The sequence below is a fragment of the Anser brachyrhynchus genome (assembly GCF_964034855.1).
Source record: "Anser brachyrhynchus genome assembly, chromosome: Z".
In the NCBI taxonomy this organism is placed as follows: Eukaryota; Metazoa; Chordata; class Aves; order Anseriformes; family Anatidae; genus Anser; species Anser brachyrhynchus.
The window spans coordinates 64,613,880-64,641,713 of NC_137697.1; the positions used below are offsets into that span (position 1 = coordinate 64,613,880).

The window sequence follows — 27,834 nt, forward strand, 5'->3', positions numbered from 1 at the left end:
GCAGCATCAGCAGTGTGATTGGCAATGATTTGGTATCATTCTTGCAGACCTTCTCCAGGCATATTGGTTATGGTGCAAGCACAGTGTTTTTTTGCAGGAAAGAGAGGGAGGTTTTTTTGTTTTGTTTTGTTTTTCAAATCTGAAGGGCTATATGTTTCTGTGAGTCAAGACATGGGAAAGAGATATGAATTCTGAATTGATACTGAGGCATGGTTTTGCAGGGGACAAGCAGATTGTGCAGCCTAACAGTGCTGATGAAATCGGTGCCTTTCAGTGCCGTGTTAAAACTGTTGGCTTTCCCTTTCCCAGGATATGCAAGTGCACACTTGCTAGCCAAACTAGCATTTTTTTTCAATAAATTAACTAAGAAGCATGGCTACTTAATGCCAAATGCAACAGCAGCTGGCATATGAACAGGCTGCTGTTGCATGCGGAATGGGAAGTTTCAGGTGGTGGCAACAGAGTCTGCATGTTGCAGAGTCCGTTGAAGGAAAACAGGCTTGTGTGCTCTTCTGATTTAAGACCTTAGGCTGGTAAACATCCTGAAAACTGTGTGCTTTCTGGCCTCACGCTGTAGAGTGTCTTTACAGGCTCAGGACTCCTTACCTTGGGCTAGCAGCTCACAGTGAAATGATGACTTCCTTGCAGGGAGATAAGTGCGTCAACACCAAACTTGCACCACAGAGCAGGCAGAAGCAGTGTATGTTTTGGCATTGCTGGTTTCTACATTGCTGAGTGCCAGGCTTTGTGATTTTATTTTATTTTTTTCACAGTATAAAACTAAGGATCAGGGCATCCTCCTTCATTCCTCATTTTTTGTGGGGTCCCGGAACAGTCTTTAGAATTGCCTGTTAGGGAGGAGATCACATTTCTTTGTGTCATCCAAAATGGGCAGGATGTTTCTGTGACAAGCATTCTCATGGCTGTAAGATTAAGCAGAGAATAGGTTTTGCACAATTTCAAGCAATTTTAAAATTGTCTTTTGAGGATACAAAACTCCTGTTGGTGGAGAGAAGGTTTGAAAGTATTGATTGTTTGATTTGTCAGTTCTGGTTTTTAAAGTGCTGCAACAGCTGGTGTGTCTAAATTAGTTTTTTCTGTGTTGGGGGTGTTGAAAGTGAGCCTAGTAAAGCTCTTTCCCTGTCAATAACATCACCTTAATAAAATCACCCAAACAGAGACTGATGATTACCTTTTGCAGTGGTGGCATCCCTTAGGTGGGATTGTTAAATTGCAAGACTAGATGAAAGGTGCTCACCTTGTTTTCTTTGATCTGCTTTCCATACTCTGTGCTGCAATTCTGAATGCCAACTCCCTTTCAAGAGATGTTTCCTAGCTGTTTATTAATGTTCATGGGAAACTGCAGTTCATCTAAAAATGCCTGCTGGCACATAGAATTCTTATCCAGCACCTGTAAATAAAAGAGTTCCCCAAATTTACCCTCCTGCATATGCAGTGGTGGTAGGAGCTCTGAAGAATCTGGCTTTTTGCATCAGCTCACTTGGCTTTGTGTCTCCTGAAACGTGGTTTCTTTATTTTGATTTTGTGAAAGCCTGGAGAGTGCTTATGGATGGCTCTTGCTTTCCCTGACCACAAGAGAATCTTGCTGCTTGGGCAACAACCACAGAGACGGTTCAACTTACAGCATAGTTGATGGTTTGATGTCTCCCTGAGTCTATGGAGTTAGACTTAGTCATGGGCTCGTTAAAAGAAAAGGGTGTTTTTTCTGTTTGTTCTTTCAAGAATAAACATGGGATTGCAATGCTTGAAAACAGCTATTTACCTTCATAGTCCATAAAACTGGTCCTATATAGGATCACCTTTTAACTTCATCTATTCTGACTTAATTAGCTAAATTGAAGTATCAGTCCATTATTTGAATGCCTTTCTGGTAGGGTGTAGTTTTATGACTTTGGCCAATGGGGCATTAAGTAGTATGTTGGCTATATCTGTAGAGCATCTTTTGTAGAAAAATTAACTGAAAGGTGATTCCTGAGCTTTGTAGGTCAAGTCCCCACACTGGTCTGAGTAGTAGGATATTACTTTGATATCTGTGCTCTAGAGAACCTTCCAAATAATTCTGGGATGACATAATGGTGCAAGTGTTGCAGCTGAGCTGCTGCAGAGACTCACTGGCTCCATGGGGACGGATGACCTGCATACAAAGCCCTTCCCTCCTCTTGTCATCCCCATCAGTGTCATTTACAGCAGTGACTGCAGTGTGAGCCTTGCCTCCAAATAGAAAACTCAAGGTCCTTCAGCACAAATAAGGCGTTGGAGACTGCTTCAAAGATTAGTTCTTCGTTCCTGCCTTACTAATTAACTGTTGTGAGACTACTGTCAGTACAATGTATGTAAACAAGGGTTTGCTTTAGGAAATGATGCGTTTTTCTACCAAGTGGGCAAGTTAGTATGTTACTCACTACTGCTAGCAATGGACTGACAACTTCTGCTTGGACTTTCCCACCAAATCATGCCATGCCCTACACGTAGATGCACAAAGAAGGGTGGTGCCTCTGTCTAGTAGTGTACGTTCAAAGTTCACCCTTCCAAGCTCAACTAGCCATTTTAATCGTAAAATCTTTCAGTCACCTTCACAACCATTAAGTAGGTACTGGCATGGTAACGTTACAGAAATCAATTTGTTCTTTTCTGGTCTCGATGTCCTAATAGGATGCATAGCTGAAATGGAATGTGTGTGCAAAAATAAGAGTAATAGTATTTGATCTCTGACAATTTTTACACTTTGTTATGTGTCACGGGGTGCCCTACCCAATGTATCCTGTGGACCTCAGAGGCCAACTCTTTCTTAGAACTCTCGTAATTCAGAACAGTGTCTGCAGTTATGTCACTGTGTCATATTCTGTTAGTTTCTCTAGGCTTCTCACGTGACACAACTAAAGTTTGTACTTCTTGAGGATACTTAAAGTATTTTGTTTCCTACCTGTTTTATTTTATTTTTTAGTTGTATGTAATGCATTCAAATCAGACATATCTCTTGGTCTTGTCTGGAGTGGAAACATATTAAGTGGTCTTCCCTCACCTACTGTTAATTCAGTGCTGTTTAAAACAGTTAGCATGTACGATGAATCATTCCCAATGTAATAACTTAAAAGAACTGAACAGTCTCTGTCTGGAGAGTTGACAGTAGCCCACATGCTAAATTGGCTGTCTTCCCCACTTGAATGTCTACATCATTCAGGCATAATGCTAGGGACATTCTGCAGAGTTGGATTCCAATGACACCCATGTGTTAATCGGTACAAATAAATCCTTCTTCTTTTAAGGTTATCCTGAAGGCCATGTATTCAAAGGTTACCATTATTGAAGAAAAGAGTATCTGTATTTAACTGACATTTGTTTACATAACTCTCCAAATACTTTGACATTTCAAGGGATGCCATAAAATCTTCCTAGTCTTTTCTTTACTCTAAAATTAGATGCGTTAGAGCTCTGCCACAAACTACTAATCATGTTTTTAATTTCTACAGCTGAGTATGGTTAAATGAATTAGCAGTATGTAAAGCCCAGACTCCTGGTGTTTTCTGCCTTAATTATTCTACCATTGCATGATAAATCAGTTAAAAATGTTTCATGACATCTATTAGGTCTTAATCAGTAATACAGTTTTTTGGTCCAGAAGTTTATTTATCAAAGAGTTATTGCCTCTCCACATCTCTGCATCTCCACGTGACTAGACAGCACAATTCTTCTAGTAAGTAAAAAGTATATGAAGTAGTAGTTTGTGCCTTATGCTTTGTTTCTGTAATAAAAAATTGAAAAGCTCTTTAAACATGCCCACTAGAGGACAATGATATGCTAGCACATGTTCAACAAAAATAGTGCTGTTCTGTGGCTTACCTTTTAGTTACATGATGCTTGTCTGCTCCTAGGTTTCACAACAAAGGAGTTTATGTGAAAGTTGGGCTGCAGAAGATAAGTCATACCAGAAATCTTCACAAAGACATAAAGCTTCAGGTGGATCAGCGAGAGGTGGAGTTGCCAAGTATAGAAGGACTCATTTTTATTAATATACCCAGGTAAAATTGACAGGAAGCATCTTATGTAGATACATGTTTGCATGTATGTGTGCAAAACTGCTTGGTACTTAAGCATCACTCCTGACGTTAAATGGTCTGGACTGATAGGTGACTGTTCCTGGATATTTTTGATTATTGCTGAACTGTGGGTTTGCAACTGAGAGCCTAGCTCTTAATACCATTTTAACATTGCTTTTCTTATCCTTCGAAAGTCACAGAGTTGCTCCAAAAAAGCTGGTAGGTACTACCTTGTTTTCCCAGTGCAACCCCCTGTACATTTGCTACTTTGTATCCTGTGTCCTAACAGTAATTTGGAGTGATATCCTCATCAAAGGTATATGTGGAGTTGGTGATGCTGCTACCCAGGTAGCTGTGGAAAACCTGCAGCTCAGATACCTGTTGTGGGGGCCGTACTGACACCAGCAGGGAGGTGGAATTACTGTTCTGTAAGAAAGAATGGCAGCTCTTTTGGAAACCTGCCTTCCTTGAATTTGCTGGTGATGAGTGACTTTTTTTCGTTTGTACAGTAACAGCAGGTCATTAGTGTTGCCATACTACTGGTTTCAAATAGACTCTTAACCTTAAAACTACCTGAGAATTGTGAAGAAGAAAAGATCAGGATTAGCACTGAGCAGTCTATGCACCAAAAGAATAAACAACTGATTTGAGTAAGGAAGGTCAATACTGCATGAAAAGCAATGCCATGTTAAATTGTCAGAAGCATTTGAAGCGACTGAAGTGCAGGAACACCTGCTTAACTACTGAGTTCTTTTGAATGGGAAATACTTACTCAATCCTTCTTTCACTCCTCAAAGATCTGATCAGAAGTTTTCCAGATTTTAGAAAAGCATTTCTTGCTCTCACGGTGCAGGAAAGCTCCCTCTCACTGGTGCGGAGCAGAGTGCCTAGCTTTTGAAGTCTGACAGACCAGACATCCCTGGCGGGATGGTCACTGTGGTGTGTTCTCTGCACAGCTGGGGGTCTGGAGCCGATCTCTGGGGCTCTGACAGTGATGACCGCTTTGAGAAACCACGCATTGACGACGGCCTGCTGGAAGTTGTTGGTGTGACTGGCGTTGTTCACATGGTAAGTTAACAACCAAGTGAGAACAGAGGAAACACATTTCTGTGAACCAGTTGAATGAGCCTCTCTGGTAAATGCATTTTCTCAGACTAGTTTATTTTCATAATAAACAGTACACTGCAAGTCCTAAAAATAGGCATCAGTGCTAGAGTTACACCATCATTTAATCAAGCTCTTGTTTTTTCATGCAGAAGTGGTTGCAGACCATAAAGAGAGTTCGTGAGCAACATCAGCTGTATGTGAATAAATGTTCAGGAGTTTAGCTGTAACTGGTATGCCCTTTCACAGCCCGCAGTGCCCCTTGTAGCCTGTGTATTAGCTTGCTATGAAGATCCATATTTAGGTGCCATGTGACAATAGATGGAAAGGAAACTGAAGAAATCTGTGTTAGGATGGGAAGTATGAGAACTGTGAAGTTCTTATTAAAAGAGCATGGGAAAATGCTTGATGCAGGCTTTGAACTAAGGCCTTAAACATACATGCATATATGGTGCATAAATATACATAGATATGGAACACAAATATATGTATGTATAAATACCCTTTATCATGGTGTCAAAACCAAATAGTTCATAAGATGAAAGCAATATTTCATTTTAATGTCATAAGAACGCCCACTCTTCACTTAGTATGTGTACACAAAATCTTGGCATACCTCAAAGCAATCAGGGCAGAGATGCTTTTTAGAGAGGTATCTTTATAATTATCTGCCACAGGCATTCTAATACCTGTCTCTTAGAACCTGATACTTGTCAGAAATGCTACATGAAGCATATTGTATACCAGTTGTGCAAGGAATATTATCACTCAGTGTAGCTTTCATTCTTCCGTGTAGTATGTATTTTTCAACGGCCTGCTATTAGCAATGCAGTCTTGTGGAATGATGCATTATTTTTGTCTTTTCTTTGGATTTGTTTCACTCTTTTAAGAAATCTGCGCTGAAAAGGTATATGTGGTCAGGTAACTAGAGACAACAAATCCATACAACTACCAAAAATGGAAAGGTGGGTACTTAAAATTGTTTGTGCAGCTCAACCTTTGGTGTCAGCCAACTTTACGGTGTTGTAATTTAGTTCTTTTAAGGAAGACAAATATACATTTTTCCATTAGCAGAACTGGTTTGGTAGAGATCCTTGAAAGTTTTTTTTGTTAGAAGCACCAAGGAATGAACATACTGCTTCTGAATATAAACGTTAACAAACCAATGCTCTTATTTTGTGATCTTGTATTAAGATTTTTACCTGTATGTTGATGTTTGCACATGTTCCCCAAGACAATTTTTAGCAGCAGAGTTGCCTTTGCATCTTTTTTTGTGGTTGACGCTGATCCTATTAACTGAAGATGAATATGGAGTTGAGTATCGTAAATCTCTGTCTCCATGATTTATGATAATGTGCTTTTAGGTTTTGGCATTTCACATGCACCAGAGTCTGTGTGTATGGTTAGTTGTTTTGAAAAAGTGTTTACTACTTTATGGAGGAGGGGAGTAGAAGCAAACATGACTTTGTGAATGCATGCTCTTTTCCCAATGTGAATGTACAAGTGATTCCACTGTATAAGTTATTTTGCCTCTGGCAACTTGCAAGAGGATAAGTTATGCTTCATGCACTAATTAAATGATTAATTTTGCATCAGTAAAGGCATCCAATACAGATTTTGCCTAGGCAGTTCTTTAACTTGAAAATTAAAACGTCAGATAAGAATAAAACTGTATCCACCCAGTTTAAGGGCAGCTATTATTTGCATTTCTTTGTTCACTGGGGTGTTTGATAATCCAGACTTTTACTTCCTAACAGGGTCAAGTCCAAGGTGGTTTTCGATCAGGCATCCGCATAGCCCAGGGCTCGTATTTTCGTGTAACACTCCTAAAGCCAATTCCAGTTCAAGTTGATGGAGAGCCCTGGATTCAGGCCCCAGGACAGATTATTATTTCTGCTGCCGGACCAAAGGTAATGGCTGTACGTTTGTCTCAAAAATCTGACTTTGTTTCTCCAGTGGATATTACTATATTATCTTACTCATCGGTTGTGTTCTGATGCTTAACTTCAAAGGAGCTAGTCAGCACAGTGTAGTAACTGTTGGATAAATACATAGCCTTTCCTACAGAGAATGGTTTGAGGGCCCTCTCCACTGGGTCACATGAGGCTTGCGTTTAAGAAAGTAGTCCTTGGTAGTCCCTGAGCTTCAGCCAAGTGACTTAATCTTCACTCCTGTATTGAGATCTCCAGGCAGTGTTGCTTGCTCTGAAATAGATCACAATTATGGGGCCATGGTAGGACTGCAGTGTGCAAGGAACAAAACAGTCTGCTGGCTGTGCTGAAAGAGGGAGAGTCTGTCAGAAAGCAGCAAAGGAGAAAAGTGAATACTGGAGGAGGAAAGTCTGAGGGAAAAAAAAAAAGAGGCTTTAGAAATAACTGGTGTCTGTTTTTCCCTGGTCTTCCAGTGTATATACAAAAGAAAAAGAGCATCAGCTGCTTAAGAATTAACTTTTGATATTGAAATTGTGATATAAATGTTTTGCAGTGGTTGACTCTGTTAGGTGTGCATTCATCTGCTACCTTAAGGACACCTTTTTAACTCTCAGAAGTTTGTTGCTATGGACAAGACATATCCCCACAAGGAGGGCTACCAGAAAAATAGCCCTTGCAGATGAAAAATGAGTGAAAAAGAGGGTCATACGTCAGATGTTTGGGAATATGTTAAACTTTGTTCTTTTTCTGCAGGAAATTGTTAAAAAGAAAGAGAGAAGGAACAAACCTAAGTTGTCCTTCCAGTAAGAAATATTTTTGTCTGTAAGGCTAGTGACTGGTAGCATTACCCGTATGTATGTGTATGTATGTGTGTGTACATTCATATATATGCACACACATTCTTACACTTCTATATGCATGTACCTACATGTGTATATATATTTATGTAAAACTCAGTTAATCCTAGTACTTTATACGGATAGCCGCTTCGGACAGTAGTGTATTTCAATGTGTTTCAGTTGCAGTTCCAACATTTTGCTCATGTATTAGTTGCCTTAGATCTGCTTATGTATATCTGACTACAGATATTTGAATACTCATTCACCTTCTTTAAAAACTTTCCGTTTTAGGTACATATGTTGAAAAAGTCCAAGCAGAAACAGAAAAAAACTGGAAGCCTGAAAGAGATGAGAGTGGATAGCATGGCAGTATCTGAAGGAGGACGCTAAGTGGAGACCTGTGCTCAGAAGCGAAGCAGCACAACTACTGTAGATACCGAGATGGTTCAGTAAAACTGAATGCAGACAGCTGGTGAAGAAGGGTTGCTTAGGAGTGTGCCTTTCATTGCATTTTAACAGTACTGGGTTCTACTTCGTCTTTCAAAGATAGTGCCTCATTGTTACAAATAACTATTATGCACCACTTGCCTCATTTGAGATGTTTACTTTGGGTTGCTTTTCCATAAACCATTTCCCAGTTTTTAATATATATGGAACTGAGGCCAAACAGAGATTCCAAGATGCCGAGATTTCTGCATCTATGTTCACAAAGATCCTTCCCCTCCTCCCAGCTTTTTCTTTAAGAAAATCATTCCATAGATAAGTTTTGGTGTATCTTTCCATAAATGAAAATGTGTTGTTTTAAATTAATGCTCATTGTAACCTCCAAACCAAAAAAAGGCAAAGACATGAGCTGCTGAGAACTCCTTGGATAAGTCCAAATAACATAGCTGAAACAGTACTACCGTAGAAGAGAAAAAATACAAAACACAGGAGAGATGATTTCTATAAAAGGAGCCCCATGCACTGGGAAGAAAGAAAGTACTAGAACAGTTGAGTCAAAATATTTCAGAGAGTTTATTTCAACAGTATTTAGACTGCATGAGTGAAGGGGAAACAGCTTTTAGAGCAAGTTGTCAACTGAAGTTGATAATAGCCTGTTTTAAAGAACATTTGAATTTCAGCAGCTACCACTCTAAAAAATGAACAACAATACCTGAGGCAGTATTACATTGTACTGACTGTTTTCTATTGCTGAGACCATTATCTTTGACATCAGGCTTTTCTTCTTGTCTTTACTTGTGTTATCTCATTTTTGCTTATTTGTCAAAGTTGGACTGTTACTTAACAGCAAGTTCAAAGACTAAAAGAATTGTCACTAATTAGTGTGAAACAGGTACCGTTTAGTGTTCAGTAAAGTGAATTTGCACAGTGATACAGCAGAGCTGAACTGAAATACTGAAGAGTAACTTCACTGAGAAGACTGAGGAGGTATTGAAGCCTGTACATCTAATATTTTGTAGGCTTTGGGGATGTGATAGCTGTCATGAAAACTCACTTATCTAGTCAGCCTTCTCGAGTCTCCTGTGGGTGGTGTTAGCAGCTGTGGACCCAGGGACTTGGTGACTATTCTCACTGGGATGTGTGTTTTCTCCTCAGAGGTTGCCGCTCTTGTCTCCTGTGAGACTGAGATCACTCTTCTGTGCTTACCCACCTGCTGAAGACACAGGGATCCAGTAGTTCTTTTCTAGCTACTGCTGGTGACTGGCACTAGAGCTGATGTGTTGGTCCTGTAATGTGCTACATACATCTGCTCCTCGTGCCTGCAGTCATGTTGGTCTTCACTGACATCTTTACTGACATCAGTACTGGTTTTGTCTTGCTTTGGTCCTCCAGTGACTAACCTTTCACTTCAGGTCAACATCATAACGAGATGCCCTCTGAGCACAGTTGGTTGTGGAGCAAGGGGCCTGTGTGTTTTTGCCACGTGTGTGCATTGGTTCCCTGGAACTACTTCAGCTGTGCTGGCATGGATCAGAGTCCACTTAGCTAGCCAGTGTGATAACTTGTCCTCTGTTGCATGGTAATAACAAACGTGGCTGTGGATGGCATGACTTTGTCACTCAAGTGACATCTTCAGGAAGGTTCCTCTTGTTAGCATGTCTAGAAAAACATCTCCAGCTGCTTCAGGAAACTTCACTATAACTTTGAAACATGCAAAAGCCATTGTCCTGTGTTGGAGACCATTATGTGGTTAGATAGTCCGTGCTAGGTTTGTTGACATCAGTCTGTACTCTGAGCACCGTGCCATCTTCAGCAACATCTAGCCATTACCTGTGCTTTATATTTTCCTGTTAGGGTACAGACAAGGGTGTGAATGTGGGTACTATAAAACATTCATCTGTAGCATCAGACAGAGCTACACAGCTAAAGCTATAAACAGAGATGCAAGAAGGGCAGCTGCCTGCAGTCTCTCTTTGCTGCCCAAAGAGAGTGCTTACTGTTGTTGCTTACTGTTGTTGTAGAGATGCATTTGAAGGACTCCTCTTTTCATTGGAGCTTGTTATTTCAATTGTTAGTTTAATTTTTAGGAATTATCTTCACGTACTGCCACATGGACTACAACTTATCGTTATTCAACATGCAAACTAGATTCATGCTGTGAAGGAAGTAGCATGGACAATACAGGAGGAGATAGTGTGGATACTCACCTGGTCATTAAACATGGCAGTGTCTCTGCTTCAGAACATGGTCAGGAAGGATTAACCGGAGCTCCTCCGGCATCCTGGTACCAGTGTTACAAGTAGGAGGGCTGTGCTGTATTTCAGGTTATGCCTTCTCAGGATGAAGCTCACAAATTAGAGAAGAAATCTTAAATACATTGCTGTTTGTAGTTGTCCAGAAAGCCAAAGAAGCTGCTTTTTGTCTTTGGGGTAGTTGAAAAACTGTTTGGTCTTCTTTCTTATTGCTGGCTCAAAGATGGAGAGGAAAACTGCTAACTCTTTATTACAGAAAACATGCATAAACTTTCAAGCGTGTTGGTACTGACTATCTTCTACAGCCCAAGTTAGTAAGCCTGACTGTGTTTTTCAGACGGACATCATCCTGCAGCATGTAACTGACATTGTTCATGTTCCTGGCTCGTTAAAGGCCTGTCTGTCTGTCTTTGTTGCTCAGTATCTGTTATCTAAAATAACAAGAAACTCTTGGGCCAGAGTATTTTAATCAGAGGGCCTCTTACTGTGACATACCCTTCCTTCCATGGGGATTTTCCATACCTGGAATGCTGTAGGAGCCTGTCTCAGGGTAGCATTGTGTTAGTAAGGCAACATGGAAATATAAGCGTGTTCTCCTTGCAACTGTCCAAGGAGATCCTAGTGGAAGATATGGAGGCTTTTAGTTTTCTTTTCTCTTTCTCTTTTCTCTTTTTCCATAAACTGACTCCCACATGTTGTTTGAGTAGATGAGTGCCACACTGGAATGAAAATGTATCTTAAGAAAAACACACTTGGCATTTAAGGTCTCTCCACATCATAGAGTGATTTTTAGTATGTTTTGAAGACAAAACAGATTCCTGGGTGGTGGAGATAGGAAAGCTCTTGTAAAGTTTTTAAAAGAAGAAAATCTCTGTTGAATGTCTCTATCAAGATGTTCCAGTTTCAGGTACTGTAGAGGCCAGTATATCAAGGGGATCATACTTGTTTTTTTGGTGTTTGTTTTTTTGTTTGTTTGTTTGTTTTTCTGACATTTGTATTACACTGATTATCTGTAAAGGCCTAGTATTTTCTTCCATAGGAGTGAGATTTCCTTGAAGAGAGGTGATAAAACTCTTTGCAGTTAATACGAAACATTTTCACTTAGCCTTCACATTGAACATAATAATGCAGTATACTTCACATCACAGTGGGCTGATACATGATTCTCAGCACTGAGTGGAGAGAGGAACGCTGTATGAGTACCTGGTGTTCACACGGCCAAGTGCTTTAAATAAGGCAGTAAGAAAAGTACTGGGAAGGAGGCTCAGTTCTGAACAGGCACGTGTTAATCAACATCAGGGACACAGAATCAGAAAGCATAACCCATGGATAGGGAGGAGATGCAGGCTTGCTGCTATCTAGAGCACACACCTTCATCCTGCCCTGCCTTCTCAGCTCACCTACAAACAATGGCAGGCACACAGAGCAGCACTAGCATCTTTCTTGCTGAGCTTCTGGTCTTTTATGTGGTGTCTTACTACACTTTCCTAGCATGGGGAGAAGAGGGATCCTGAAAGCCAAGGTTCATTTCAAATATCCCACTGTCACAGACAAGGAAGAAGGTGGTCAGTTGGTTAAAATCTGTTTCGATGGGCAAATACATTACCTCTGTCTTGAATTAGAACCTAAATTCAAAAGCTTATCCCCGAGATAAAAATACTACTTCAGAAAATTTGCTGTTTTTTCTCCCATGACTTTTAGACTTGATTGGAGTAGTTTAAATTGCTGATGCTTTCATTGCATTGATTTTTGTATGAAACTGGGTTATATTACCAAAAACATTTTGTTTATTTCTATACATTCGTATATGTGTGTGTACATATATATGTATGCGTATATGTGCACACACCCTTAAAATAGTCTTCCTTGTATTTCCATGAAAGGAAGTGGTGTGTGGTTTTTCGGCTCTTGCAAATAGCACTCACTTCTGGATCTCACCAGATTTGGTAAGAAGGCAGGGCTTGCTTTCTTGCTGGTCCCACTGGGGCTCTCAGCACACACTTCTAATGGATGTGTACTTTCCGACATGATAGCAATATAGTCAAAGCACAACTGTGTTTATAGTACCTGCATGTGTACAGTTTGAGCCCCTCTTACTCTTTCTAGGTTTTAATCAAGTCTTAGTGTGTTTAAAATCAATGGCAATGGCTGTTGTAATGTTTTAAAAACTAGAGGCTGTAGCATAGTCAACTGCAAGACTTAGATAAGGAACAAAACTAAATGAACAGTTCCAGACAATTGCTCGTTAATCTTCATTAATCTAGTAATCTTCATAGTTTCCCTCTTCAAAGTATTGCACAGATTACATTTCTTTAAAGAGCAAATAATGTACTGTGTCAATAATGTTTTGAATATCAGCTCTGTGGAATCGCTGAGCAGTTAGGCGTGCACGTTACCTTGCAGCAGTCTGTTGGCATGTAACCATCTCATTTCCAAATGAAGCCTCGTTCTGAGGGAGGAGAATGTAAGATGAACTTTTGCAACACCTAAAAAGGGTTTATGCTGGAGACAGAACAGATGTAGCTGCATGGGTATTTTGTAGTGTGCTCCAACTGTGTGTGCAGGTATGCTGTGCATTGCATGGCCACCTGCCTGTGCTCCAGCACTGAAACTTGGGGGTGCGCTGGTGTTGTGCACTTGAGAAAGCTGCCAGGAGACAGGTGTCTTTTGATCTGCGCCCCGTACCTCTCCCTTACTGCCTTGACATGAACTCTGCATTTTCCTTTCCTGCTAGGCTGCCTTCCCGCCCTTTGGGCCCAACCTTTATACTGAAACTGGTAACAAAGTCATGAGTGAGCTGGTGTAAAAGACAAAACAAATAGGCTGGTGAGGGTGTGCAGAGGGCAGGGAATGGAGATCCTGGTCTAAAACTCTGCTCTAGCTATTGGCCTTTAAGCTGTTCGTTGATTTCTGCTTCAACTTCTATTTCAGCCATTTTGCAGCTGTGCAGCAAACATTCAGCAACTACTGACATGCCTGGGATTCGTGGTGGCAGCACTGCCTCAGTTTTCAGCCCTTGACCTTGTATTCATCAGTGCATGTATCACTTCACAGACTTTTTGCACTTAACAGTAAATGCAGGTTAGATAGTTTTAGGGTGTGGCAAAATTGCAATGTTTGTACTTTTTTTGTAAATACGGGGATGATTCTACAGATATAAAAATGCACTTTCAGGTAATGATGAACACAAGTTTGTAGAACACAACTGTTTAAAGTTTTAAGAGTTTCTTTGACTTGCAGTGTTCCTTGATCCCCGGCTCTGATACTGTGTTTTCAAAAGCTCTGCTTGGGAATGAGAGATGGTATCTTCCCCACATCGCAGTATGTATTTATATCTGACTGACTGAAAGTTCACATATATTTTTAAACAATTACAAATTGGCTGCTATTCTAAGATTTAGGCTTCTTAGTCTGATTTTATAATGCTTTAGAGTAATGTTAAAGTTTATTTATAATGTCAACATTTACTGACTTGACACTTGGCTTGTAGGAGAAGTCCAGCTCAAAGCCTTTGTTCCTTTGCTACTTACTGTATTTTTGAACAGTATAAGTATGGAATGCAGTGAAACAAATGCAATTTATTAATCTTAACATGCAGTTAGACCAGCAGTTTCAATGTTTACAGGACAGTGACTATTGATTGTAAACCTATACATGTCAGTTGAAACAGTGCATTCTCTTTCTGCATTCTGGAAGCACTGTTTCTGCTTCCCATGACAATTAATCAAATAGTTGCCTTCTGGTTTAGACTCCTAGCTACGTCCCTGTAGAGAAACTTAAATGTGGATTATGACTTTTCTGCCATTGATTCGTAGGGCAGACTTTGTACTGACACAAGTGTTGTATTGAATGTGTTTTCCAAAAGATTGACTTTATTTTTTTGTGAAGATAATTTATCAGAGTGTTTTATAAGCAATTCAGTGTTGTTAAAAGGTTGGTCTGAAGTCTTGAAATAAATGTATGTAGATATCAAAGATGTATCCCAAAGCGAAGTATTTTTAGTAGGACACTTACTGGTGTAGTTACCCCTCTGAGCTCTTCTCGCAACACACCCATTTAACATGTCACTGTGGCTCAAGTGTGTTATTTAGGAGAAGACTTGATTTCAGAAGACGTGGCTTCATTTACATTGTATGTGTCCTGTATTACACTTCTGGCAGCAACTCCAAATATAAGCACCAGCTATAGAAGGCTGAGCTTTTCGCGATACAAATCACTGTCAGATAAAGAGTAGAGAGCCTGCCCTTGTGCTTGACAGCAGGAATGCTACAAGTCTGGTGACTGTCTGGCCCTTCGAGTCATCTCTCGCTGTCCACAGAATGTGCCACATGTTGATCCTTTTGCTTTCTGAAGGAAAAAAGGCACAAATCAGGCCCATCCCTGTGTCAAACAGTTACAGCTTGCCTTGCCATGGCATCCCGTTCTTTGTGCTGCTGATCTTGCCAAATTGGGTAGCAAGAGGTGCTTGAAGAATTACTGAGTATTTATTGTGTACTTTTAGGTGCTTATGATGCCTTCACTGCTATTTTAAAAGAAAATTGTGGGGATCTGTATCATAGCAATAGCTGTATAACTCCAGCTTTCTGAACATGCCAAAAGCAAGTAATCCTTGAGATAGTTTAATTATCAATGGTGTAGATAGTAGCAATCAATACCTTGAATAAACTGCAAGTTCTAATTAATAGGAGTATCTCTGCTTTGAATGCAAAGCATCACAGAGTTTGTCATTTAGTATGGATTTTAGTGTCCCTCCTACTTAAAAACCACTCGTGACGTGTTAACTCTTCTCAAACTACAGCTTAAATAACTGTGGTTTTCACCTCTCGTTAAATCAGCCAACTTCAAGTAGTTTTTCAATGAGTGCTGTTTTAATATCAAGATACTCTAAGATGTTTTACAGCATTTTTGTGAATGTTCTAACACATTGTTAATAAATCAACTTGGCCCAACAAGCTAAGGTAAGCTGACCACCAAACAGTTACCTATTGTCTAGTGCTTATTCTTTGTGCACCTGCCTGATAATTCTGAGAAAACAAAGCGTAAGCATAAGCATTCAAGTGCTCGAAAACCTTCCACATTGTGTGCCTCAAACTAGTAATGCATTTTCACATTTACTTGCCCATTGGTTTCAGAAACAGGGTTTTAATGATGTAACTTGTTTCTCAGTGTCTGCCTTGCAAATCACTATGCTGTGGTAATTTGTATACAAATAACATACCTAATCTACTAATTGGTTTAAAAAAAAAAAAGTAATTTATAGAAGATGTACCTTCCTCGTATATTTAAGCATCTGTTTGTCCTTGGGTTGTGTTTGGAGAACAATTCTGTATATATTTGGCAATATGTTTGTGTTTAATTTGACTGTACATTTTGCACTGATTTGAAATTCTGTATTCTAAGTATTATTTACAAGTTCCAGAGATCTATAACTAGAATTTGTCTGTGAAAAATACAGTATCTGTTCCACCCTGGTTGTTCGTGGAGTAGTGGTGCTTCTTTGAAGATGGCGAAGTACACTTGGTGGGAGGGAAACGTACTTGGTTTCCAGCAGACACTGCTTGGGTTAAGTGTTCTGTAGCCTTGCTCTCTGCGAGGCTGGGTGGTGCTCCACACTGGGTCAGGGGCGGGTGGCTGCGTTGTAGCAGCCTCGTTCATTTCTTAGGTTTTAGTTGCTACAATGACGCCTACACACTGCTACATGTGCACACTCAGCAAGGGTCAAGCACTTCTGGAGCTGTTGTTTCTATGGGAAGCACCTACTCCAACCGCTGAAATCTGTGACGCGTAACACATTCTCTCTCTGCTGTGCTATCTTTCTTTGTTTTGTGAGTTACTTCAGTGATGATCCCAAATTTTCAAGGTAGTTTCATACAATTACTCGCCCTGTTTGCACTCCTGTAGGAAGTTATGACGTGGTGATCTCAGGCTGTGGGGAACAGGCCCGCGCATGGTCCCGTTGTGCTTGGCTGGGCAAGAGCTGGGCCCCAGGGGCCTTACCTTGGAGGGGGCTGGAGGAAGGGCAGCCTGGGGACCACAGCCCCCTTGCCCCTGGCCCAGCTGGAGACCCTGCCCCACCGTGGCTGGACAGCCTGTGCCCTCCCTGCAGGACGGGGCCCTCCAGCTCCTGGCCTGCCTCTCATGGTGTCCATCACGTAGGCATCTCCACTTCAGAGGTCCCTGCTGCATCAGACCTTTCCCTGGCACAACGGAATTGTTTCTTCCCATTTTATTGAAAAATAGGGGAGGGATTGTTTTTGCCCTACCATCTCAGGGTGCACCTTGTTCCTTGGCGGTCTGCAAATCAAGAAGCTTCAAAGTAGCTACAATCACATCTAAAAAGCATGTATAGTAAAACTTGATTCAGGACTACTGTCCTGGGAAAAGATGGTAAGCAAACAAAATCCTGTGGGAAAAAAAGAAAAAAGAAAAAAAAAAGGAAACAAAGAAATCCCCATGATACAACCAAGCTGCATGCTTACCAGCTTGCTTTAACAATGGAAGGAAAATGCTCCTTTCTCTGTTACTGGGAAACGCAAAGAAGCATTTTCCACTTATTCAGGTTCGAGCGGTGTTGTGGCACACTAAAACATGTTGCTCTTCAAATTCTATGCACTTCAACTTCTACACATATGTTTACAGATGCGACCTAGCACTTATTTCAAATATGCAATTATGGGAGCCAGCCAGGGTGTCCAGTGGGTAGAACACAAGTACCTTGAGGACCAGGGAAATCTCTGTGGGTGCTCAATGTGGGACAGTCCTTCCGCTGCAGGTGGGCTTGTGGTCAACATGCAGTGAGCTGCTGAACTTCTCTCTTCAGGAGCCATGACCCAAATTCCATCCTTGAACACAGCCCTGGAAAAGAAAGAGACTGCAGTTTAACTCTCCGCTAATGGGGAAGAAGCAGGTAGCGATGAAAATGCGCTCCTCCTCCTTAGCAGAGCACTGCAGACATCTCCCAGAAGCTAAGGACAACGCTCAGTCCTAGGCCACATGAAGGTCTCTGAACCTTCAAACAAACTTAAACGAAGAGTGCTCTCTCTAACTGGCAAAGGGCAAGAGGAGGAGCAGAAAAGAAGCGTGAGCAAACGAGCTTCCAGGCTGGGACTTCAGATGACCCAGAAATTCACTCTCAGTCAGGGGGGACAAGTGGGTGTTTGGGTATGCAGGGGACTGCACACCATCTTTAAGTGCATGGCACACACCTGAAGTGGCCTGTGGGCAAAAAAAGGTACCAGGTCGAGTTACCGTGTCACAAGGTCATGTCAGGGTGATGCACCATAGGCTTCAGTGGAAGATTTAAGATTTATGTTCTTTAATAGCACACCCAGGAACCCAGGTGGTTCCAAGGTTCCATGATGTACAGCTAAGTAAGAAAATAAAACTTCTAGACAAGTTAACTATAAAATTAAACTGAAGGGCAGATGGAGCCATTGGGGACATCGAGTTGTTCATCAGATGATGACTGGTCCCCTAAAGCAGATGCTTTCTTGTGAGGCACAGCTGAATACGGTGGGCTATGGCGCACAGGGGATCTGGATCGTCCAGGCTGGGTGGCCAAACACTGGAACGTGTGGCAACGGTGGCAGGGGCTGCGTTCCCTCCTTCCCAGGTCCAGCCTGTTGCAAAGCTGAGGTTTGTAGTTTGCAGACACACACGGTGCACCATGCATGTGATCTGTGCTGTACCTGGCTCTCAGACCTCTTTACCAGGAAACCCAGCTTCAAGTTTGCTCGGGGATCACAGGGAGAGAGGAGAGGGGAAACAATCGAACAACAACAACAACAGAACAATTACAGGCAGTTTAACAGAGAGGTGGGAGCACATCGCTCAGCCAGAGGAGTGTCCTGCCCAGGCACCTGCTGACCTGCCAGGGGCTTCTTTTAATGAATGAAAAGAGGGGAGAGTAGAGTTGGGTTCAGAAAACTTATGCTAAGTAGCTGCACAAGGACAGCACCTCACCCCAGACCAGCATGGGGCACGGACTAGCTCTGTGCGTTCAGGGCTTCCCCCAGCCAACCTGCGCTGTGGACACCAGCCTCTGTTGTGGCAAGTGCTGGCACTGCTGTGAGGACAGTGCCACGCGGTCCGTGCCTGTTACCAAAGAGCCTGGTTAGAGCCAAGGGTTTCTGGGGATGCTGGTCACTCCTCTGCTCACTTGCAAACTGGTTGGAGGCCGGGACCTCCTGGCTCCAAGCAGCTTTTCCTCCTGCAATCCCCAAAGCCCACACAAGCAACCACAGCAGCTCTGGAGGCACGAACATCCCCAGCAGCAAGGACATCAGATGTGGATCTTGCTACTCCTGCTTCAAGCTGGCCAAGCTGGAAGAATTAATCCAGTTATGTGAGCCACACACCAGCTTACAGTGAAGGCAGTGCTCCCACATCTCTCCAGCAAAATGGGACAGCTTGGCCCTTCTCTCCATGAGCCTTTGGCTCCTGCTGGTATCTCCACCCTACTCATAAGTCCTCATTAGCCATTCCTTTTCCCGGACTCCTCGTCAGTCCTATAGAGAGCTCTGTACAGTGGCTTGCCATATTTGCTCTCCTTTTGAAACAGCTAACAGTTTTTCAACAGTTATTTTTTATGTTTTTTTTTTAACAGTTATGTTTTTTTTAACAGCTATAAGTGAACACGATGTGGATTTTTTTTCAGTATTTTTAAATTTGTAACAGTGGTGTGTCAGCAGATCTGGTCATAAACTTTAAACCACAGCCTGCTATAACCTGTCCAAAGTCTCAGTTACACCTGCCTGCCGACGGGGTTAGTTTCTGTTAATTATAACTATTTGCCAGCTGTCTGCCAAGTGTTCAGCTGAGTGTTGGCACAAAATGACAGAGTGTCAATGAAGTACCATGCTACCAAAGCATGGACCTTAATTCTGACAATTCTTTCTTATGTATAAACAAAGCCGCTCTTGTGCTTGGCACAGCTTTGTGAGTTCGCTGCCCAGTTAACTGCACTTGCTGTTACACTGGAGGTTGCTGCCCTCTTGCTTTCTGACTGAGGATAGCCAGACCTTCCGATGGATTAGGGAAGGCTTTCAGGGAACCCTGCCTGGCCCACCGGGTGTGCTACTGCTGCTGGTTGAAAACACTGTAAGAGCAATGGTGTACTGTCGTTATGCAAAAATGCCTATAACATAACTATTTGGTCTGTGGATGTGTAACTTAATCTATTTTATTTTTTTTTTAATTATTTTTTTCTAAAGTTCTCCTCCTCCAAAACTATTGATGTTTTGGGGAGGGAAATAAAAAGGCAGTGAGGGGGGGGTGATGAGGGTGCAGGCTCCCCTGGGCGACTCCACAGCTTTTTTTGATGGTCCCTCATGCTGCCTTCCCCATGGTGCCTGTCCCTGTCCCTGTCCCTGTACTTCCCATGGGGTGATTCCCAGCACCAGGACATGTCGCTGAACCTGGACGCCCACATCACCAGTGCTGGGAGCAGAGGTGGTGCCGCCCCATGTGCAGCATGAAGAGCACTGGCCAGCAGCTACTGATCCCACCTGGAGGAGAAACTGAGTGTTGGTGCCATGCCTTGGTGGAGAGAGAAAGCTGAGCCTTTTCGCACAGCAGAGTTCCCCAAAGGGCCTACTGCTGCTGAAGCATGCATCACCGGTAGGTCTTGCTGGGTCCTGCTGGGAAGTGAGGTGCTCAGACCACAGGGCGAGCTGCTGCCCCAAGGGGGGTCCCGCCTGTCACAGGGACCCCCACAAGGGACATTGTCTCCTGTGGTGGAAGATCTGGCCCTCCGGCACCTGACTGCAAGGGGATGAAGGGCAGCACAAGGCATGACCCCACTGCCAGACGCTGCTTTTCCACCCAGTGGCAGCGGCGCAGTGGGGAAACTTCCCCAAAACCACCACCAGCAGAGACCACTTCTGGCCAGGTCCTTCCACACACCGGAGGCTCGCGATGCAGCGCCATCACCTCCACCAAGAAGCTGCGCTCAGGCACCAAAGCCGGGGCCGCTGCTGCTCTCACGAGGGGCGGGAGCGCAACCCCACCGTGCCGCCGGCGCCCCAGCCTCTGACGCACGCGGCGCCCACACGAGCTGACGGAGCAGAGCGCTCCTGCTCTCGCACGGGGCCTGCCCCAAAGAGCAGGCACCACGGCAGGATTAGGCCGTCGCTCTGCCCCGTGCTGCTCACGGCCACGCCAGCCGGACTGCTGACCGGCCCCAGGGCCTGCGGGGGATTACCGGCACAATTGGCTAAGGCAGACCCGGCGCGGCCACAATGGGAACAGCAAACGCTGCCCTGCACCGTCAGCTGGCGGCCCGGCCAGCAGCAAGCACCACACAAAGAGAAACGATGGCCCAGCACCTCCGTAAGCCGCCTGCGTTGCGGATGCTCACGCACGAGAGACGCAGCCGGCGGGGAGTGCCAGCCCAGCTGAACGGCACCTCCGGCTCACGGGGCAGGGCAGCTGCTGCCTGCACGCTCACCCCACAGGCACAGAGTGCCAGCGCTGCTGCAGCTCACCGAGGCAAGGGGAGAAGGGGATGCTGTCTCCACAGAGAACCAGTGGTCTTGGCATTCAGCATCAGTCATCACCTACACACAGACCCTCATCTGCTTTTATTTGATTACTTTTTGTGAATATTCAATTATTCTTTCCATTATCTCTTACTAAAGAATCTTGCCCACTTTAAACCTATGCCTTCATGTTTATATATATTCAATGTGTCTTTCTCCATAAATGTAGGTTTATATATGTATCTAAACACTGTAACTATGGATAAGTAAATAAAACTAATGCAGTTTTACATACTTACACACTCCTTTACAGGTATGTTCCTATCTGTGTACACATGGTATGTAAATGTATATGCTTTCCTATCAGAGCACTTCCTGGTCCAAAGGAGGCGGCATTGCGGCGCTGGACAAAATGGCAGCTGCCTCCCACAAAATGGCCGGGCTTGACTCAGGTGCTGGGCGGCGAAGCAGAGCTTTATGTCCTGTTCTATACCCACTCCATGAGCTGTCTGTGTGCGTTCGGGTACACATACATATGTGTACACACCTGCACGCACCCACAGGGCAGTGTGTGCACCTGTGCTTGCACACGCACAGTTGCTGTGCCCAGGAGGAACACACGTTAAACACACACATTTACACACCTCCTGGAGGCACCGGGCAGCAGACCCACCAGACACGGCTCCTTCCCTCATGTGAGAGCCCCAGCCGCTGCTGAGCTGAGCTTCACGACCCTCTGAGGAGGCGGAGGAGGTGCTGGTCACCTGCCAGCACGGAGGAACAGGAAGTCCATCTCTCCTGGGGACCCTCTGAGTGCTGTGGGGATGCCATGGCCTGGATAAATGCATAAAGTCTCAATTCAATATTAAAGCTTGGATGGTGAAAAGCATGGGAAGCCTTTCCTCCTGCCCATGGCCCCATGCTGAGACAGCCAGGGGAGCTCAGAGGCATTCAGCACAGAGCAGATCGGGCGGCTGGGGCTGCACTGTTGTGGCGAGCAGTGTTGAGTGCCTGCCCCATGGCAGGGCACTCCGTGGGGACACTCCAGTGTGTCACAGCCATGTTGGCCCGTGGGGATGGGGAAATAAGCTGCTCCCACAGCTGAGTCGAGTGCCTCTCCCACAGCAGAAGTGCCCTATCTGAAGAGGTGGTGCTGTGCCTGATTACCAGGCTGTGAAAGTCGTTTGGTCTGGGTCTCCGCCTGTCAGGCCCAGAGATGCACATCTGCCTCAGGCACGTCCCTTCGCTTCCTCTGCCTGGCCCAGGGCCAGCCGCAGCCTGCGCAAACCAAACCCCACCTGAACCTGTTGTACATTTATTGATTTCTGTGTGTTTATTGAGAAGGCACAAGCCTTTTAAAGTTGTGGGCAAACACAGAGCCGCCTGTGTAATAAGTGCTTGATATTACCCACCGCAATGAGGCCTCCTGCAGGGTTCCACTGCTCCTCTGCTACTTCCACAGGGCCAAGGAACTCACCAAGTGTTAATCAAAAGCTTGTAGGCAGACACATGTATGTCTTTGCTCCTCGCATTATGCTCGGTCTGCAGCGTGACCATGCTGCATAACCGGGGGACTCACACAAACAGACGTGCTGCCAGAGCTCAGCAGAGCGAGGGAGCTCATGAAGCTGCTTCTGCTCACTCTGCACAATCCCAGCTGTCAGGCCACAGTCAGGCTGAAGGCAAACCTTCCCAGCTCCCAGGCTTGCTAACCAAGAGCTGAGAAACGTCTACGAGCAGCTTCCTAAACTGCTTCTCAGCCCTTCCAGTTTGTGTGCTGCAGGAATCCTCAGCAGTCTGCCTGGGTACCTCTCCATCGTGTGGTCATCTCGCAGCAAAGCACTACCTGGGCACAGGTTGTTAAGTTTTTGTTCCATACCCAGGACTTCACTGTCACAGCTGTGTAGAAATGCCCAAATGTAGAACAGAAAACAATTGTTTCTCGTTTAAGAAACACATTGAGAATGATTCTGTTCCCATCTTTCCATAACATTTTATCTGGACTTGGAACAGGTTGCATGACAGACAGAATGTCCTGACTGGACTGATAAAGGTAGAGAAGAGCCTCATGCTGCACACACCTAGTTCAGCCCTATTCCTATCCACAGATGTTTTGAGGAGCACATGTTACACTGATGTCTCTGAGAAAGAAGTGTTTGGGTACAAGACACAGACCTCTTTCTTACAGCCCGGGGAATCAAAGCAATGGATGCTCCTTAACCCTTCCCTATGTCTGTGTCTCTCTAAGTCTTCTGTCCTTGACCCCATGCCCTGAGTGTCCGAAACCCATCAGTGTGTACCCTCAACCCCTGACTTCTAGTCTTAGTTTGAGCACTGTTTCTTCCAGACTAACAATTCCTGCATTTGTTCCTTTAGCTGCTCCTGATGAAGTCTTTCTGCAGCTTTGGGACCTGCTGGCCTCTCTCACAACTTGCAAAACCTCCTTGGCTATTTTGTGACCTGCCAATGTCCTGACCTCTTCTTCTGCCCTTTTCTTTGTCTCCTTTGCCTGCTCCTGTCTCCCTTCTGACCATCTCCCTAGCTCTATGGCCTTGCTCCCTGCCTCCTTCCCAGTGCTGGAGCCATGACCATGTATTGCTGTGGTGGAAACAAACCTAGGGGGCTGCTTGTTCTCCTCCTCCTTGGCAGCTGGGGTGAGCACTGCCTGTCCCTTGCTGAGAGTGGAGTGGCTTTGTACCGCAACCAGCGATGCCCTCCCTCTGCCTGTCTTGCACCTCCATCTCCCCCCAGGAGCAGCACGGGAGCAGCTAGAGCATCTGCAGCTGGTCTCCTTTGGCAGGAGGAGAATGGAGACCACACTGGCTTTGCCAGGACTCCAACTGGACACATGGGCACGCTGGGCATGATCCATCATCAGAGCCTCCCCATGGCTGCTGGGGAGACCGTGGTGCTGCAGGGACCTCATGTGTGATGGCGTACAAAGTGCTGGGAAGCTCCCTGTGCCCAGGGACCTGAGGACTACCAGTCTGGAATGGACCAGCGCTGGCACTGAGATGCAGCCACCTCTGTGGTAGCAGCCAGGCTTGGTGAGGTTGAGGTGCTTCCTTCACGCTTGCCAGGAGCACAGCAGCCACACATGGTTGTAGTCCTCCATGCTGCGTAAGGACCAAAGAGCTAACTAAGCTCCTAGAGGAGCTGCTTGGTGCACCTTGGCAAGAAGAAGCCGTATGTCCGCAGAAATGGCCTGGCTGTCTAGGCTGTATCTCCGCACATTCATCAGGACAAACTTCACAAAAGCTGCCAGTATCTGGTGAGCTCCAAAGAGGCGCTCAGTTCCCACTACAGCCAGGGGAGCATGACCGATTCAGGAACCCCTTCATCTCCCACCACACACAGGCAGGGGAGGAATGCTCTGAGGAGATAAAGAGAGGCTGAATGTCCTTGAGGCTTAAGGGAGAATAATGGAGTGATTGACCGCAGCTGCTGGAAAAACAGCCAAACACATCTCAATACCAGAGGGAGCCTTTGTTTTAGACAGTTGAAATCAGCTAACCATAAAAACCAGTTGTGTAGCTGGCTGTCTCTGACTTCAAGAAATGCAGACTTAAAGCAGAGCAACACTAGTTTTAGAGGGTGTACATACTGCTAAAATAACATAGCTTGTGTATGTACTAGGTGCTAAATGCTATGATCCTATGACTAATCAATGTTTATTTATTCATTACAGAGGTAGCTACAGCCAGTATTTAGCTTACTGTTTTACTTTTCTGAGGAGCCCTGTCCTTCTCTCAGGAAGGGATTTTGCCTGTGGTTACTCTGCCTTTGCCTAGGAGCTGATGAAGTTGCACTACAAGCACCATGAAGCCCAAGCAGCTGAGATACACATCCTGCCAGGAGGTCCTCACTCTGCAGTGGCTGTGGCCTCAAGCTGCAGGTACGCATGGTTCACTCCCTCAGACCCAGAGGGTGAGGAAGGAAGAAATACGCTCACCCACATGTCACCTGTGGGACAGTTAGTTGTCTTCAGCAGCACAGGTTCTCAGCTTCCCTCTTTGCCTTATAATAGTAATTTAGCAAGTATAATAGGGCACAATTTAGCAAGTATAATAGCAAGTACAAATACCTCAGAAACAATGAACAAAGGACCTCTAAAAAGTGAGCTCCAGGCTTGAGCTGGTGGCAACCCATATATGTCTTCTTTGCAATTAGGGTCAGTCAGTAATGTGACCAAAAGCATATTCTGGAGATGAATAATGAGATTTACAGTTACACTGTAATTCAACAACATACTGGAATTGCAGTGGTCTGTGAAATGTAATGTGAATTTATATTGTGATTGCTGAATCATTGTACTAAACCAAAATCCCTTTTAAATGCAAATAGCGTCAAATAAGAAAACTCCATATTAAACATTGAACCCTCCATGTGTAAGATATCTAGAAAAGCCTCATAGAGAACATAGGACTCTGACAGGAAGCAGTCTCTAAAGGCTGTCATGGTGGTACCAGAAGGCAGCTGTCAGCAAGTCTTGGGCAGCCACTACCGGGAGCTCTTTACGTGCACGCTCCAGTGCAGTACAGAGCACAAGCAAGGGTCAGCATCTCATCCTCAGCCCCCAGTGTATGCCCCTGCAGTCTCCTTTTGGCACTGGCCTGCTTCTGTGCGGCCAGCCTCTGGCTTGCTTTGGCAGCCCTCCATTGATTTGCCATCACGAAACTTGGCCTGATGTCCCCTTTAAAAATGTCCTTAGGAGCAGATCACATCTCCACAGGATCACAGAATTGTTTAGGTTGGAAAAGACCTCTAAGGTCATCAAGTCCGACCACTGACCTAGCAGTGCCAAGTCTACCAGTAAGCCATGTCCCTAAGCACCACATCTACACGTCTTTTGAATGCCTCCAGGGGTGGTGACAACCACTTCCCTGGGCAGCCCGTTCCAATGCCTCACAACCCTTGCAGTGAAGAAAGCTTTCCTGATATTCAGCCTAAACCTCCCCTGGCACAATCTGAAGCCATTTCCTCTTGCCCTACTGGGGACAAGAAGGGGATGTTGCTATGGGCGAGCTGCGGGGTTATGGGGCCAGGATGGTGGTTTTATTTGCTTTGGACGGCCGGCAGGCGTAAGAAGGGACACCCCACTCTCACAGGATTCACAAATGGAGCTGCTTATGTGAATTAACTTAAACCACGCTTCGCAGCCCCTCCTTCAGCCCCTGCCACGTGGCAGCTGGGCACGGCCCCGGACCCGCCGCCCGGGGCAGGGGGCGCTGAGGCGGAGCGGGCGGGGCGGGGCGGGGCGGGGCACCACAAGATGGCCGCCCCCCCCCTCCGGGCCGCGCCTCTGAGCGTGCGGGGGGCAGGGGGGAGCTCAGCAACGCGCACGCGCGCCACACGGGGGCGGGGCGTGCCGGACGGCGCAGCGAGGGGCGGGGGTTGTCCGCGGGCGGGCATGGGAGCGATCCGCCTCGAGAAGCGATTGGGCGCCGCCTTCGCGCCCGCCCCCTCCCGGAAGGAGGAGGTGAAGCCAGGCCCCGCCCCCTGCCCCACCCCGTTACGGGCTGCCCGTACCCGGCCGTGCCCGGCCCCGCGGTGGCGGCGGCGGGAGCGGTGCGAGGCGGCGGTAAGGGAGGCGCGGGGCCGCCGCGGGGGGAGGCGGCGCGGAGGGGCGGCGGGTCGGCCCTGAGCGAGCCCGACCCGGGGCCGCCGGGCGTTACCGTGAGCCCCAGAGCCCGCTGCTGCCGCCGCGGGTCCTCGCGGGTGGGGATGTCGCGGCTGGAGGCTGCGTTGGGCTTCACCTTTGTACTCGGCTGCCTGCCGTCCGGCCCCGCCGAGCGGAGAGCCTCCGCGGCTGCTCCTCGCAGGACGTGCAGGAGGATGTATTTATTCCGTGTTAGAAACTGCAGGCAGCGTGACGACTGATTTCCTTGCTCGTAGCCTGCCGCTGGCGGCGGTGTGATGCAGTGCCTCCGCGCTGCCCCTCTCCGTCGTTACTGCGCTTCGGAGTCAGCTCTCGGATCTGCCTTCCCAGGCTGTTTGCTACTTTTCCTACTTCTCACTCTGTGCCCCGCAGTAATGGGTGTCGTGTTTGTTTTCCCTAAGCAGGTGTTAACATAGTAAGCTCAGTTCGGCTAGTTCAGGTTCGGGGGACTTCTGAGAGTCGTGTTAAGGAAGTAAGGATTTGAATATATTATTTAAATGAGAGAGTGAGGAAGGAGGACCCCAAATAATTTCTGTTTCTCTCGAACGTACGTGACATGGAACAAAATTGCAGACTAAGCTGCCCGCTTGGTGTTCCGTTTATGCAATTGAGACTTTTAGTGTCAAGTCAAAACTTAATGCGCTTGTCCGGGCCATGGTGTCCCCACAGCACTGAGAAGGTCCCCAGGAGAGATGGACTTCCTTTTCCTCCGTGCTGGCAGGTGACCGGCACCTCCTCTGCCTCTTCAGGGGGTGGCCGTGAAGCTCAGCTCAGCAGCGGCTGGGGCTCACAGGAGAGAAGGAGCCGTGTCCAGCAGGGCTGCCGCCCGGTGCCTCCAGGAGGTGTGCGTTTAACGTGTGCTCCTTCTTCTGGGCGCTGTAACTCTGGTCTGTAGAGGAGCTGGGAGTGATGTGAGGGTGTCTGTGGTAGAGGCTGCTCCAGGACGAGTAAACGAAACACACTGGTGTTTCTGCGAGAGCAGGAAGTGCTGGGGTGACTGCCTGGAGTGCCCTCCTGCCCCGAGCAGAGTTAAGTGCGCCCGCAGCCATTTACCAGATGCTGTGAGGAT

General features: G+C 45.6%; 2 protein-coding genes and 1 long non-coding RNA gene across 7 annotated transcripts in view; 2 read left to right on the top strand and 1 right to left on the bottom strand.

Moving 5' to 3' along the window:
* DGKQ (diacylglycerol kinase theta) overlaps positions 1–16,099 on the top strand; it is a 93,155-nt gene extending 77,056 nt beyond the window's left edge. For both annotated transcript variants that reach the window (XM_080573045.1, XM_080573044.1), the window contains 4 exons: positions 3,894–4,040; positions 5,015–5,126; positions 6,920–7,072; positions 8,224–16,099. In XM_080573045.1, the coding sequence (XP_080429171.1) occupies positions 3,894–4,040; positions 5,015–5,126; positions 6,920–7,072; positions 8,224–8,322 (511 nt within the window). In that variant the 3' untranslated portion in view covers positions 8,323–16,099. The remainder of the gene's footprint in view (positions 1–3,893; positions 4,041–5,014; positions 5,127–6,919; positions 7,073–8,223) is intronic.
* LOC308185225 lies at positions 11,571–27,165 on the bottom strand. Its single transcript, XR_013943211.1, has 2 exons — positions 26,863–27,165; positions 11,571–17,483 (listed from the first exon to the last, which is right to left on the bottom strand). It is a non-coding gene; the product is annotated as an uncharacterized lncRNA (long non-coding RNA).
* The window catches only part of TDRD7 (tudor domain containing 7), a 45,541-nt gene continuing 44,241 nt past the window's right edge, over positions 26,535–27,834 (top strand). For 2 of the 4 annotated variants that reach the window (XM_080573041.1, XM_080573042.1), the window contains exon 1: positions 26,548–26,687. The gene's annotated coding sequence lies outside the window, so the exon portion shown is untranslated. Of the gene's footprint in view, positions 26,688–27,834 lie in introns of all 4 variants that reach the window. The other 2 variants (XM_080573040.1, XM_080573039.1) reach the window with 2 other exon arrangements.